The 14,892-nt window shown below is 43.3% G+C and overlaps 2 protein-coding genes across 2 annotated transcripts; both read right to left on the reverse strand.

Annotated features, from left to right (window-relative positions):
• Window positions 1-2,670: 2,670 nt before the first annotated feature.
• On the reverse strand, window positions 2,671-5,504 carry LOC114433540 (growth arrest-specific protein 1). The gene has a single exon (XM_028402171.1). The coding sequence runs from the start codon at window positions 4,824-4,826 to the stop codon at window positions 4,080-4,082; it is 747 nt and encodes a 248-aa protein (XP_028257972.1). The 5' UTR covers window positions 4,827-5,504; the 3' UTR covers window positions 2,671-4,079.
• A 3,494-nt stretch (window positions 5,505-8,998) lies between these two features.
• On the reverse strand, window positions 8,999-12,135 carry cplx3b (complexin 3b). The gene is made up of 3 exons (XM_028402328.1): window positions 11,762-12,135; window positions 9,353-9,440; window positions 8,999-9,223 (listed from the first exon to the last, which is right to left on the reverse strand). The coding sequence occupies exons 1-3, from the start codon at window positions 11,917-11,919 to the stop codon at window positions 8,999-9,001; spliced, it is 471 nt and encodes a 156-aa protein (XP_028258129.1). The 5' UTR covers window positions 11,920-12,135.
• Window positions 12,136-14,892: the final 2,757 nt, after the last annotated feature.

A 14,892-nucleotide genomic window follows, 5' to 3' on the forward strand; every position in this document is an offset into this window, starting at 1 on the left:
ATGCTAATTTTTAAAAGATTTATTTACCTTTGTGGGAATAATGTTGCTGGTTCGACGCCACCATCGTCATCTGGAAGGACAGCTGGCTCACGTCCACAGGGGGAGGAGAGAGGAGGGCAGGCAGGGGAAAGTAAGGACATCTGATAATTATATGATTCTTATGGAAACTGAAAATGTCCAGATCTAAAAAAAATCTATATATATCTGCTGTATGTTATCTGTTTTACTGCCTTAGCTGTTCTTTCTAAGCCTAATAGATCCAGCTCCTATTGACTATTTTCATTACTTACTTACTGTTTACCTCATTTGCAGAAGAGGAAAATAACTAATCTTCTTACACATCTGAACAAAAGATGGAAGAAAGATGTGACTCTGGAGGAGCTTTTGTCAAAGTGCTTGTGAGGTTGTCATCATGTTGTGAGGGTTATCTGAGTTTCAGTTCAGTTTTTAAAAACGTAGACGGGCCTTTTGGCGCATAGCAATATGGGTTAAAAAATGTAACTCTATTTTTGAAAGCAGTGAGTGCAGCTGTATTTGCAGTAGGTTTAATAAGTGTTTTTAAAACCAGGACTCAGAGTGATGTTTGTTTTCCAGCCTACCATGTGGTTAATCACAATCACCTGGCATGCCAGGTGTAAATCACTCCCAGACTGTACTCTTAGAACAGTGCACAGCACGGCCTTAAGTTCTGAAGCACCGAATACAGAACCATAAGGGGTGATGCATTTGTGGCTCTAACTGGCTATCGGTGCCCGTGGTGCTGGCGCAGCTTTGTTGCTTTAATCATGGCATGAGGATGTTGTTGCCAGGAAAACTTTGGATACAATTTTGACCCTTTTACTTGCTTTGTTGCTGGTTTCTGGGAGTACTGCCAATTTATATTGCCCCAAAAAAAACTGTGTTGAATATCCTCACCACTAATGCATCCCAGAAAGAATGATTCTGGGATGGAAAACTTAACCCAGCGCCCCTCTAAAAAGACACCACCAGGGTCTTCTTCTGAACCGCATCCTACGGCATTGTGGCTTTGAATTAACTTCCATTTTTCTGCAGCTCAAATAACAGCAGATTTCCTCTCTGTTGATTGGACAGGGGCAGAGTTGTATTAGCATCAGTGCCTTCTATAAAGAGGGGTCTATAAGGTATGAACCTGAAGAACCCCCCCTCCTAAACAGAGACCAAGTCAGCCATTCACTTTGGATGGCTATCATGAATGGAACATTGTACCAAAGTAAGAAGAGAGCCTCCTAATTCCATGGGTCAGTCCCACTTTGGAGCCATAAAGAGAAGCATGCGGGTCCAGGTGGAGGCGGGGGGGCCGGGTTTGTCTTAAAGAAATGTTGAATAAAGATAATTTAGAAAATGAGCTCCAGCACAGTGCTGCCTCTGTAACCCCTCGATCCCTCCAAACACTCAACTCCCCATGGCTGCTCTGCTCATGTTTGTTTTGATTTTGCTCCCAGAATTGGAGTGGGGGTGGGGGTGGGGGGATTGGAAGGGGACACGGTGGTTGTTTTTGGAGAGCTTTAAGATGCATGGCAATAGTTAAGACAGGCTGGACTTACTACATACTAACTAAACTACAGGGAGTCATGCGATACTGTCTCTGCATCTCCTAGTTTTTTACGACACTAGACAGTTGGAAGCGCTCAAGGATTCCTGTGGTTAAGAAAAAAAATCAGGAGAAGCTGTGCAGAAGTTGCTCTGGGATCGGAGACAACTGCTGAAATTTGCCACCTGTTAATTCAAATAACAAACCCCTAATTACTCGCATGTAGGTCTCTTCTGTCATGCAAGCATAGTGGCAAAATTCTCCTCCCCAGAACAGGTGTGCAGCTCACACTGAATGACTTATTTACAATTTGCTGTAAAGTGTGAAACTAGCCCCAAATGGCTGATTGCCATAAAGAATGTTGATTATTCAGCATTTCTGGTGTTTAGCAAGTCTAAATACAGTGGAGGAGGCTAGCACAGGCTGAGTTGCCTCCTGTGAGGATTGTACAGTGATAAAATATTCCTCCCAAGTTTCTATTACACTGATCTAATCCTTTAAATATTAGACAGGGAAAAGCACACGTGCACATGCAGTTTCTTTGGAATTCAACTTGGTGGACTTAAGAATGACGTCAACAAACAAAACCCTTGTGTAGCCCGAAAAATAACATTGTAAGAATATTTTACGGTCAGTTAAATAAAATGTAAACTTCTTATCTAGAGAAATAATCTTCTAAAAACTAGCCGGTGAAGTCCTATCGCCATGTTTAAACGTGCATTTAGATCATTTATTGATAAAAGTGTAAAACAGGCACATCAGCCTGAGCTAATTAACATGATTAAAAAAATCGAGCTCATCACACTAAATTCCTTTCATCAAACTGTAGATAAATCACATCACAACACTTCTTAAGGTCATAAACATTTTATTATAAAACTCATTTGTCCATGTGAACGCACTGCTCTGAAGTGTTTACTGCCACGTTTCCACAAGACGAGATGCAAAACTGAAAACTCTTATGTCTGATTTTGTACGGACCGAATCTGAGCTACATTTGTGTGTTTACATTAAGTGACACTTATCTTACTGCATACGATTGTAAAATATACATTCTTTGTTCTCTATAGCTTCATAATTTAACACATTAACAACATCGTTCAAGACTTCACTTCAAGTGGCAAAGACACAAACTGGCACTTTCGGTACGAGCGATCAAAACTAACAGACATTAAACTTTCCCTTTAAACTTTCCCAGCTTAACATGAAGCAATGAAAAAAAACAGTCAAGATGGCTGGATTGAATTACTGTAGACTTAGTAGCATCTCCTTAATGTGAATGTGATGCTTAAACACACCAAAAGGTCAATTTTCTGTGAAAGTTCAACCTCCGAATTAATGGACGTGGTTAAACCTCATGTCTTAGACTGACTTTATCTGTATTAGTGCATTTATTTAGAAACTGCTGAATGTTAAAAGTTGTCTAGAAGTTCTCTTAAGCTGGCATTTATTACATGTCATAAACACAAAGATTAGCAAGTATATTCAACTTTTTGCTCTATTGACTCATTAGAGGTTGGGGCAACAAGATGTAAATCACAGTTTGTTTGATCTGAGAAGACTTGAAAGTGTGTTCACTCGTGTGTAACTAAGCAAAGCAGTGTCAGACCCCCTGCCATGAGCAGCGTAGTGGACAAACTGCAGGTATGATGTGTTGAGTTATTCACACCAGCAGCTGTCAGCTTTTCCTGTGGCAGTTGCAGCAGTGTGAAAGCACTAATAAAGACAGGGCTTCCTAAAAGGGGGTAGGTGGTGGAAGGAGGAAGAAGGGGGTGGTCTCAGGAAAAGTTCAATAAAACAACATCTCAAATGGGGGAGGGGGGGGGGGACAAGACAGAGTGCTGGAGAGGCGCTTCAGTTAATTTAAGCACTTGATCCCACACCCTTCCCTGTCCTCAGACTGTTCCCACAAATATTTGAAGTGTGGTTGCTGCAACAATGCAAAGGCCTCTGAAATGGAGAGCAGAGCAAACAGAGACGGGATGGGTCCAATGTTTGTTTAAGGTCTTAATAAAGCCACACTTCAAGTACCATTGAAACCAAACCAAATAAACAGGAGCTGTTTGAAGGCACACAAAATGGTCACGCTTTGTAACACAAAGTCCGGTCCGGTTCATTTCCTCTCACAGTCACCAGAAGAAGAAGAAGAAGAAGAAAAAAAGCCTCATTTCTGCCATTTTTTGACATCAGGCCTGGGGGTGGGGGGCGTTCCCTCAAGACCACACGAAGATTTGAATCGCAAATCAGAATAACAGTTTGTCTGAGTGACACGTGCATGAAGAATCACTGTGCAAACTGTAAGGTTGTGGGAAGTAGGTCTACATTTTGTCACCATGAGATGACAGAGGGACCCTCGGGTGAAAAAAATAACTTCGCTCATCCAGCAGACATGGATTCAAGGCCTCTGCCAGCAAACCAAGGCCTTTCTCCAAGTGTCTTTGAGCAAGTCGCTGAATTCGTATTAACTCTGGCAGTGATTTTGCACTGTTTTATTGATAAATCCAGCGAATGTTACCAGCACATCATCTCAGTATAATATCCATGCTACAGGGAGAAACAGGAGAGCTGTGCAGCTGGATGAGCTCCTGGAAGCAGAGGAATGGTCCATATCCTCTCTGTCGTTTCTAGGGTCGTAGTCTTCATCCTCATAGATGTCATCAACATCAGGCTGGTCTGAAATAACATTGTGGTCTCCTATGGAACAGAGTTTGCTCATGTTCTCTTTGACCACTTCACAGAAAGGCCTCTCTACCCCATCACAAACACAGCGGTTCAGCAGCATGCCGTTTGGGATGAACAGCATCTGCTGAATGGTGGCTTTACACTTGGAGGAGCACTTCCTGCCATTGAACAGCTGCCCGCAATATGACAAGTAGGCCGTGAGGGAGGTGTGGCAGTTGCTGTCTTCTTCGCAGCGTTGCCTGGCCTCCATGCACCCTATGCCCCCTGCATCGCTCGGATGTCTGCGAGGGAGGCACGGCTCTATGGCTCGCTTGGCGCTCAGACAATCCATGTCCTGGGCGCAGTCGCAGGTCTCCAGATCTGGTCCGCTGCGGGTGTGATTGAGTCTTATCAGGGCGTTGATGCAGTGGCTGGGGCACTGCCTCCTCGTCCCTCTGATGTTACCTTCACATGCTGCTAAGTATTGACTGTATGCAAGGTCGCACTCGGGCTCGTCGTGGCACCGGAGGAGCGCTTGCCAGCAGATTAGTTGGGCATCTATGGCCACCAGCACCCATGGGAGAAGTGCCAGGGCGCTGAACCAACATTTCATGCTTGGATGGAGTTCTAGTTCGGTGACGTGCACTTTCTCCACCAGCACAGTTCAACAGGAGATCATATAAGTATTCCACACGTGTTAGTAATGCACTTTTCCTACAGATTGTCCTCTAGCTCTCACCGTGGTGCTTGGGTTTGCCTCATCCTGGTGAGTCTTGCAAAAGCAGAAGTCGGGATCTGACTCAGGAAAATCAGCACGCATGGCTGCAACACGACAAGCAGCGCAGAAACTGTTATTCCGGGAAGCATGTCCGTTTAAAATCGATAAATCACTCTCCACGGTGCAGTCCGTGTTCTGCTGCACGCCGCCGGTGCAGACCTGAGGGGGGACACTGGGACGCGCCACGGGGCTATCCAAAGTTAACGCACGCTCTAACCACAGTTATTGTCCACAACTCAGACCCTACACTTGAACTCATCTTCTTTGCCATTGCTACTTTCGACTCTCCCCAGCACTACTACTTTTAACAACCATCTACGCATTCCAAAGTTTTTTTTAGTTGGGTGAGGTTTCTCTCTGTCGCATTTTGTCCCGCTATGTGCGTCTTTGTCCCTCTTCTAGCTGTTACGCTTCACGGTCCGCCGAGCATTTCCCCACAGCACCCCTCCTTCTGTCGAGAAAAAAAAGAGAAAGAGAAGTCTCCCCCTCTTCCCTCCCCTTCTCTCATTTACAACCCTGGCCACCGATTGGACGTCATTGAGAAGTCAGCCTCGGGACCCATTTCCAGGCCTACAGCAGCACAGCTCTGCGCACAGATCCTTTCAGTATATGACGAGATAGGCTGGATGGAACTGTTTATAATTTTCCTTGCATGAAACCCCAGGCTCTGTGTGGTCCCCCCGTCCTCTTGTAGCAAAAACACAAGTGAAAGGGGGGAGGCAGAGGGAGTGGGGGTGGGGGGGGAGCTTGCAAAATGCATTCCTTTGCAAGAAGCTCACATCTGCAACTTCACTGCTCCAATTTTCAGCGCGGAAAAACAAATCTGTTCCACCAGAGCAAGGGGGGAAACCTCTGTGACGACTGCCTCGGCCTTCAGGGTTTTTTACTTAAAGGTTCTCGCTAATTGTTGCTGCCCCCCCCCTCTCTCCATCCCCCCGCCTCTCATTCTGCAGAGTTTTTAAGCCCCGATTGATAGAGGAGAATGGTGGAGAATAGTATTTTCTGGCCCGTTTCACCCTAATTGTGTCAGATTGGCCATGCAGTGGCCCCAGTGTCTTTCCAGGCTGAAGATTGTTCACGCACTGCAGCCTATCAATGGAGAGGGGTTCAGCATCAATATATTTTACAGCTATTCCCTTTCACACCACACTTGAAAACTACCAATAGCTCAGGCTTTCCTGCCATTGAAATGGTAACTAACTTGAATTTTTTTTATAAAGTATAGCCACAGGTCTACCCCCACTGAGAGGCTGTGCATGGTTTAAAGCAGATGGATGTCCAGCCTGAAATCTTTTCATCAACAACTGATAAAATATAACTCTGTGTCTTAAACATGCACAGCGGGCAGCACATCCTACATGAACAAGGTAAAAATAACAGCACCATATAAATGTAGTAAATGGACTAAGTGTGTCACAAAGCAGTGCTATTTTAGGCCTGTGGTATTTTGTTTTCATCGTATTTACATTTTAACATTCATACATACATGCATTTTAAATGTTAATTGTCAGTGTCCCAGTGTCCATCACAGCCTCTGCAAGTGTGCTTCTGTCTCCACCTGGTGTTCAAGCTGCAGCAGCAATTCTAAATACAGATACTTTATCCATTATGAAACCGACACACACAAAATGGAAATGAGTTGCATTATACAAAAAAAAAATCCTTTTTATTGCAGTTAAAACTCAAAAGTCACTGAAATACCTCCAGACAGAATGACAGAGATACAGAATAAAGAAAACAGCCAAAGAATGAGAAGAACTGCGTGTCATTGCAGCCATTTCCTGAAAAATCTGTTCCACAGGATAACAGCACGAACAATTACATTTGTATATTATTGTTATTATTATTAATATTATTATCATCATTATCATGTTATTGGATTATTATTCCAAGTCACACACACTCATACAAAGCATAAAATGCTTTATGGCTTCATTTCCCCCCCTCCATATGATCTCATGATCAGACATGACAGCTCTTTTATAAAAGGACTTATTGCAACTTTTCCTCTGCTTTATATTATTGAAATATTATGATATATATATATATATATATATATATATATATATATATTCATCACATGATGATGAACTGCTGCTGCACTGAGAGCGTGTGGTCTCAGTTTATATTCAGCAGTGGTGTGGCAACTATGGCAAAAGAATCACTACTTAAAACATCTTTTTATCCACATATTATGTAAACTAAAAAGAGTTCAAAGAGTTCCATCCTTTTGGCAGGTGAACCATAACCAGCGTGAAATTGGGGACAGATGTGAGATCAAAGCAGACAACATCCTCAGCAAAACTGCTACATGAATTCAACACTGGCAAAACAAAAACAAAAAGTAGCGTCCATGAACACATCCATCACAAATCATTCATAGCATCACTTACGTTTGGCTAAGAAAACAACAGATTACCGCGGTAAGCCCACACTGACTGTCTGTCCGTGTGCCCTGTCACACTACAATGAGCAGCTACAGGACATTTTTTCTTTTCTTTCTTTTTTTTTTTACAAAGACACCACTTGACGCATCACGTTGGCTAAACATCACGACAAACCACCAGCACAAAACAGCACTACCGACACACAGAGGGGGGTCAATGAGATGGAGGATAGGTCAAAGGTCATGTGACAGACGACAACACTATAAGACCCAGCGAGTTAATGAAAACAGAGTGACCCACTGTTAACGGCATAGGCGGACACAGCAGATACCTTTACATCTTATAGAACATAAATATTTGTATGTGTACTCAGTAGGAGTTATGCATACACAGCAGATACACAGTTTGACATATTTATGCCTTTTTCCTTAATGTTGCGGAGTAACAAAAAGGCTTTGGCTTACGACTACAAGAGCATTTACATTTCTCTCATCTGAGCAGCGTTTTGTAACCTCTGAAAGCAGCACACACATAGATTCACTCCCATATGGATGCTAGGTTAAATTTGGGAACACACAGCAAAAAAAAAAAGCACCAGCAGATCTACATATACTGCCCTGGAGTAAGACATCATCTGTGCTTTGTTACTAATTAATTGTAGATTTCATTAAAAGTAAACAACTAAAAAGGTTTGTCTTTGTGAAAAGTAGCTTTCAGATTTTGGGGACAACCTTGAACGGACGTCTGAGGCACACTGAAGTACGGAAAAAAGCTAAAAAAGTCTCCTGAATGATATGTCTAGGAAAAGATAAAAACTAAGAATAATGCAGCAACATTAGTCAGCTACGTTTCACAAAGATCAGCCTTATTGCTGCTCTAAACAGATATTGCCTTCATTTCATTTTACCTCTATCTCTACCTCTAAATCACTAAATTTCCCAAATTTAACATAACACATGCACCAGTTCCAGCCCCTGTGTGTGTATGTGTGTTTTCATATCAACCAGGCAGCTGATCTCAGGGACTTTCTCTGTTTGAAAGTGCACGTGTTTATCGCTGAAATCAGCTGCTGTGCATTTGGAAGCCATAAAAACCTGGACACACACCTGCGACCTCAGCTGCAGAATCACACTGTGTTATCACTGGTCACATGAGGGACAGAGAGCCGGGGAGGTCAGGGATTGGAGGGAGGAGAGGATTTATAAGACCAGACCAAACTTTTTCCCCGAGGAGGAGTTTCTCCAAAAGGCAGACATGATCTCATTGGATACATCTTCTATGGGAGGAGCTAAAGAACCCCAGTTTTCTCAGACTGCAAATTAGATAGTTTCAGTGAAAATATGAATGACATTCACAACTTTTATGATGTTGGAAAGTCAGCACGTAAGCTAAACTATCTCACCTAAATGACATTATTACTGGTTAGTAAGACAAGCCAAGATATCATAATGTAAGGCTTATGTCTAATTTTGCACTACTAAAAAACTGTTGTTATGCAGCTCTCCAATCTGACATTCCCATAAAGCAAGGAGGAAATGTCTACCCCCAGAGCAGCTCTGCCTCTGAAAAATATTTGTATAAGTAAAACTGTAATCTCCTGGGGGGTTTCAGCTGGCTAGATCACATGAGACTGCAATTTTCTGTCTGCTTTTTGAGGTCTTCCAGTGTGGCCTGGGCTTTGTCTTTCAGCTGGTCCATGTCCATGTTCTGGATGTTGGACAGCTGGCCCAGCACTGACTGCTTGTGTGCTTCCTCCTGGTTGTCCTCAGCGATCATCTTGGCCAGGTCCGTGGGCAACACCACGTCATCCCCCGCCTGCTGGATCTGGGTCTCATCTAACTCATTCTTGTTGAGAACACACACAAACATGCATTGATTTTAACAGGATTAAAAGAAGAAGAAACAAGTCCCTCCATAAATTAGAAAATAAAACTATAGATTATCTTTACTTTCTTTAAAATATACTAAATGTACCTTTGGTAGTCTGTACTTGTCTCGGAAATGACTTCTAACTGTGGCTCTCTCAGCTTTCTTCTGGGCATAGTGGGCTTCTCGTTCTTGTCTGCAAAAAAGGATACAGATATGTTTAATGTCTCCTAACCCTGTTCTCTTACAGTATCTCAGCAAATGAAACAAAGCACACAAAATGCTGGCTCTGGACATGTGTCCATCTAACTACAGGATATGGAGCCAGCAGAAGGTGGAGCAGCAGCTCGGCGGTGTCGCCAAGGGGAAAAAGGAAAGACGAGATGCTCTGTTTATGTTTAGGAGCCCCAGATGCAGCGTCCTGTCTGTCCAGCAGTCCTCTGAGGGATATCCGTCCCTTTGGTAAGTAGGCCACTAGGGGTAAACACAGACTCAGTACTAATTCAGCCACACTTCAAGAGCTGCTGATATGCCTGACTTCAGTTTTGTTGCGTCCTGTTCTTCTTTAATAGTTTGATATTGAAGTTAAGTAATGAAAAGTCCAATTGTCTTGACAAATCTTATACTATATACCAGGGTTTTTTTTACACATCTGTTGTTGTTTAGCAAATAGTATGCGATGCCTCCAGCAGAGGGCAGGCAATAAGCTGCTGGCAGTGCTTCTTCTGCTAATCCTCACTGAAATATTCAGTGCTGTTCATAACTGTCTCCCATAAATTAGTAAATTTGTGAAATGGCTCCGATATTGTGATATCGTGAGCCAACAAGCCTGACATAATCCTACATGTACAGCCTGAGGCCAGACAGTGACAAAAACACGTATTCTTACAGGCAATGAAATCCTCTATGTGCTTCTAACAACACTAACACCATGGATGAATTTCTTCAAAGCAAAGGTACTGTTGCTTTGCACTCCTCAGATCAGATGTGTTATCTAAAGGCAAGGGGACACTGGAGGACCACAGGCATGGTTCACAAACTGTTTGTTTCCAATGTGTCGGGGGGGAAGGTCGTTTTATGTGGAGATGAGGCATTCATGGGGCTGTCTGTTTGAGCCCGAGTTCACTTTGCATTAACGTGAGGAGGCCAAACACGGCACAAGGGGCCACGTTGCGCTCACTTGCAGCCAATGAGCAGAGATTTGTGTCTTTGCCTCTCAAGGGCATCAGATGACCAGGGTTGTCACTGTGGCTCGGGTGCTGAGGGTGATAAAATGTCTACTTGTGACATGCCAGTGTGAGTAACCCACCCCCCACACAACCTTATTCTGCTTTAATCTGAGCAGTATGGGCTTCTCAGTGATCTATGCTCATGTTTAACACCTCTGACTAATAACTCACTTCCACTGAAGGTCACATCATGACGGAGGAAAGTGAAGCTTCCTCCTGTAGTCATGCCTCCTGTAGAGCTCAGTGGGCTGAGCTAAGCGTTAATACTGCCAGAGTTAGGACATCACCTCCCACTGCTTCTTAAAATGTAAATGAGACACTTTGGGTAAAAATGTTCATTAGTTAGTTAATGATGGAGATGAATGAGCCAGGGTCCTGACACAACTGGGTAATTTCCTCTGTATAAGTGCAAGGAGTTCTGTGTGAGATGCAACAAACTGAGAAATCTAAATGGCCCCAAATAATATATAATAATATATCTGTATTACATTATTTATCCGTGGTATAGGATGTGGAGTCCTGCTCTGAGGGAAGGATCACACTAATCGATAGTGAGTACTGTCTGCTGGGTGAACTCTGCGCTAAATGACCTTGTTGTTGTTACCTTATATTGTCCTCCAGTGCACACTGGAGATAAACAGCACCATGAATACAGAAATGAGGGAAAGACACAACATGTCAGATAAAGAGGAAATATTTAAGTGAAAAAGAAGCAAGATAAACTCAGTGGAATCATGGTAAATTAAGACAATTAAACTTAGACTAAACTGATAATAGCTGGCATATTAATTGCGTCTACATCCTACAGCATATTTTAATCACCGCCGTCTGAGAAACATCAGCATTAACTAATAAATATTAGTGTTTCTTTGCCCGCTGATAATCTGCAAATACTGCCTCCGCTCTACCCACTTTATTTACCACTCTGATTCATTATTCAGCCGCACGCACAGGAATAAGAACATTTTTTGCCTCAGGCACGAATCCCCTCAGACATTTCCGTGGAAGAATGATTCCAGGAATCCCAAATTAAAAACGGCGCTACATACACTGTTTTGCTGAATCTAAAGAGACACACAACTCCCTGGGCGAGAGGAGCAGCTGTGCGCGGAGCGCTCCTGTTATTGCACTGATGCGTAAAAAAGCGCGCGGCGCACTGGGAGATCTCTGCCATTTACACGCCAAAACACACTGTTTAAACATGGCACGCTTTTAAACCGTGTTCACAGACGAATACTGTCGCTTTTAATCACAACTTCACATTTACAAACTTCAATCATTGCCTTACTTTTCCTCCTCTAACTGTTGCTGATATTGTTCAAATTCTTCTTGAGTCATCCCCTGCGCGGCGGCGTCTGATTTCTCCGCTTCGGGTTTCTCCTCCGTCAGTCCGCCTGTCAGGTTCTTCAGCTGTCCTCCCACCATGTGTTTTACCATGAAAGCCATGGTTGCGCTTCGGAGAGTCCTCTGTTTGATCGGCTAAGAAGTTGAAGGCTCGACGCGCTCTTGGATAGAGCGGTGGAAATGGAGAGATACCAATTAAGTGACGTTCAAACCAGGCGCCTTAGAGCGTCACACAAGAGTATTTAATGTTCAAAGGCTGGATGATACCCGGCAAAAGGATGAAATTATTCCGACGGCGCGTCAGAGGCTGGCAGTTTCAGCACCACTGACCCTGGACAGCTCCGCGCCGAGAAGGATGGAGAGGAGATGCTCAGTTATGAGTCAACAAGTTTGGCGCTGAACTCTACCAATCCCGTGACTCCGTCCGCAGCCACCACTCCCTCTACCCAATCCCAGGCACCGCCGGACTGGGTGTGCGCTTGCAAAGCGCGCGTCGGAATCGTGGGCTACACGGGATCCCGTGATTCGCCGTCTGATTATAACTCACGATGGAGTCAGACAGAACTCCACGGGGGACAAACAACACGTGACGAGCCTCAGTATCTCCTGGCTGTTTTGGTGCCTCTGTCTTTCTCAGGGTCATCTGTGCACTGGAGCCTAATACACAGTTTGTCAACACACAAAGAGCTTCTTAATTGCAAATTAGTCAAATTGCTGTCCGGCATTGGTTCGGTTTGTTGGTCTAATCACTCAGAAATGATGAGTGGTCCTCTCTAGTCTGATGCACATGAACAGAGAAGCAATGGTGGTGGAGCTGTGTGCAGTCCATACTCCATCAGCCACTAATGGCATTCCTTGTCTCTAACATATAGTGACTGAGTCTGACATTTAAGAATCACTAGTGCTGTCTCCAGCTGCATCACCATAACACTTCTGTAGTGACGTGCGGCAGCCACACATGAGCTTATAGTATCAGTGTCTTCTGCTTATTAGGTCTTCTACAGGATTTTCTGTTCTACTTCCTCTCATGTTTCCCTGTTTGTGTCTCTTTGATGTGGTGGGCGGGGTGAACAGTTCAACTTCCTTTGCCAGATAATATGATTTATTAAAAGGCTGGCTGCTTGGATGACACTGATGACGCATTCATCCAGCTGGAAAGCCTCATTTCTAAAAATATGACCTACATGTGTGAGGAATATTTTAAATCCTCCTCTCTGTCTCTCTGTCTGTCTCTCTTTTTTGAGATTCTTGACATCCAAAGTGTGAAAAGCAACTTTGATCACAAGTCAACAACTTCTGCGTCCTGATCCTCGCAGCAGTCTGACATGGAGCCTGGCCTACTTTTTGCTGTCCCTGTGGATCAGGAGAGACAGAGTGCGTCTCAGTGTCTTTTTGTCACAAGCTTAGTGGGGCCCTGCTAGCCTATACCTGCCTCACTTTGAAATCTCCCTCTAACTTCAAAGCTGCCTTCGGCGAATAGATTGAAATGTAACACAGTGAATAAGATCAAAACTGTAATCTCTGTGAAATTGAATAAAAAGAAAGAAATTGCCTAACCAGCATGTTTCAACATCGATTTATATCTTCCTGCTTTTGATATTCACACCCATGGGATCTGTTCCACGCTCAGGTCCCCCTCACTGTTTTTATGGATTATCACTGAGCCCCGACTACAGGTGCTCTAGCAGGTATACAGCAGGAGGATTTAATCCAAGATGATTTTACACACACGTAGGCTTAAGGGGATTTTTTTATATATATATATATATATATAAATTTCAGTAATAAGGAGCCCACACGATGACATAATGTGGCAGCAGAGCTTCAAAGAACAATCACAAAGAATGAATAGACAGAGAAAAGGCAGAGCAATTGCTAGCTGCTTCTGTTCTATTCTTCTTTCAATATTAACATGGTAGAGCATGTATATATCATTGTCAGGTGTTGATGGTGGAGGAGGACACAGATGCAGGGAAGCAGCCGTGATAAGGCCAAAAATCCTAGTCTTTAATACAAAGGTGGTCGGGACACACATAGTCATTCCAGCCAAGCAAAGGCAACCAAAGGGTTTAGCAGTGGGTAGTCAAAACAGGCTAATGTAAAAAAAACAGTAGCTATGCAATGGTATCATAAGGGTGCAGGTGAAAGCAGACGTCCAAAACACAGGGAGGGTCATACAATAGAAACATACAGAAGTCAAAAAACACACTGTAACTAAAAGGCAGGCTCAGTAATACAAGAACACAGAAGAAGAACTGGCAGGAAGAGAAGAGAAACACACACATTAAGCACACTAGGGAGGGAGGGACAATAAGAAACAGGTGAAACACATTAGGGCGGGGCAGGTAATCAACAATGAAGACCCAGTGGAGTCAGATGAAGGGTGGAGGCTGCAAAACTGATGGGCCGTGGCATACAGGTACAAAGTGTATCAAAAACAATGGGATTAATAATGCTATATACTGTGATATGACAGAAGGATTCAAAGGTATTTTAATGAAGATTAGGTCAGTGTTAGAGAATGGTGCTCAGTGGGTTTATGAAGGTGCAGCTACAGTGAGATGTGTATAACTATTTAGAACATTTGCAAAATTATAGCAGTAATTTTCATCTACGAGGAAATGAAATACTAATGCAACTGAGAAGCAACTGATTCTGATCCTCAACATAATAATAGAGTAAATTAAAGCTAATTATTCGCATCGGTATTTAGCGCCGTCAAACCGCGCTTCATCAAACAGGAAGCAAAAATGTGGCTGCTGTTTTCAAAGAAGTAATTTATTCTGCATTGCCGGATATTTTTGACTTCTTTACTGTGAAACAGCGATGTTAAGGACTACCTAATCAGCCATATTTGTGGCATTGAAATGAAACCTTCACAGTCAAGTGCAGAAAATAAACCTCATTACTCTCAGTACCTGATTTATAAATAGGCTCATGTTAATGCTTCCTGGCTCCTGCCTGTGCTCAGTTCATTTTACAGCCTACTCAGCTTTGACCGATGCCTCGCTGTGCTATGAAAATTAAGGTCTTTGTACAGCACGCATGAAGAAAATGTGCATGCAAAGCCATCAC

The sequence above is a fragment of the Parambassis ranga genome, chromosome 3 (genome assembly GCF_900634625.1).
Source record: "Parambassis ranga chromosome 3, fParRan2.1, whole genome shotgun sequence".
NCBI lineage: Eukaryota > Metazoa > Chordata > Actinopteri > Ambassidae > Parambassis > Parambassis ranga.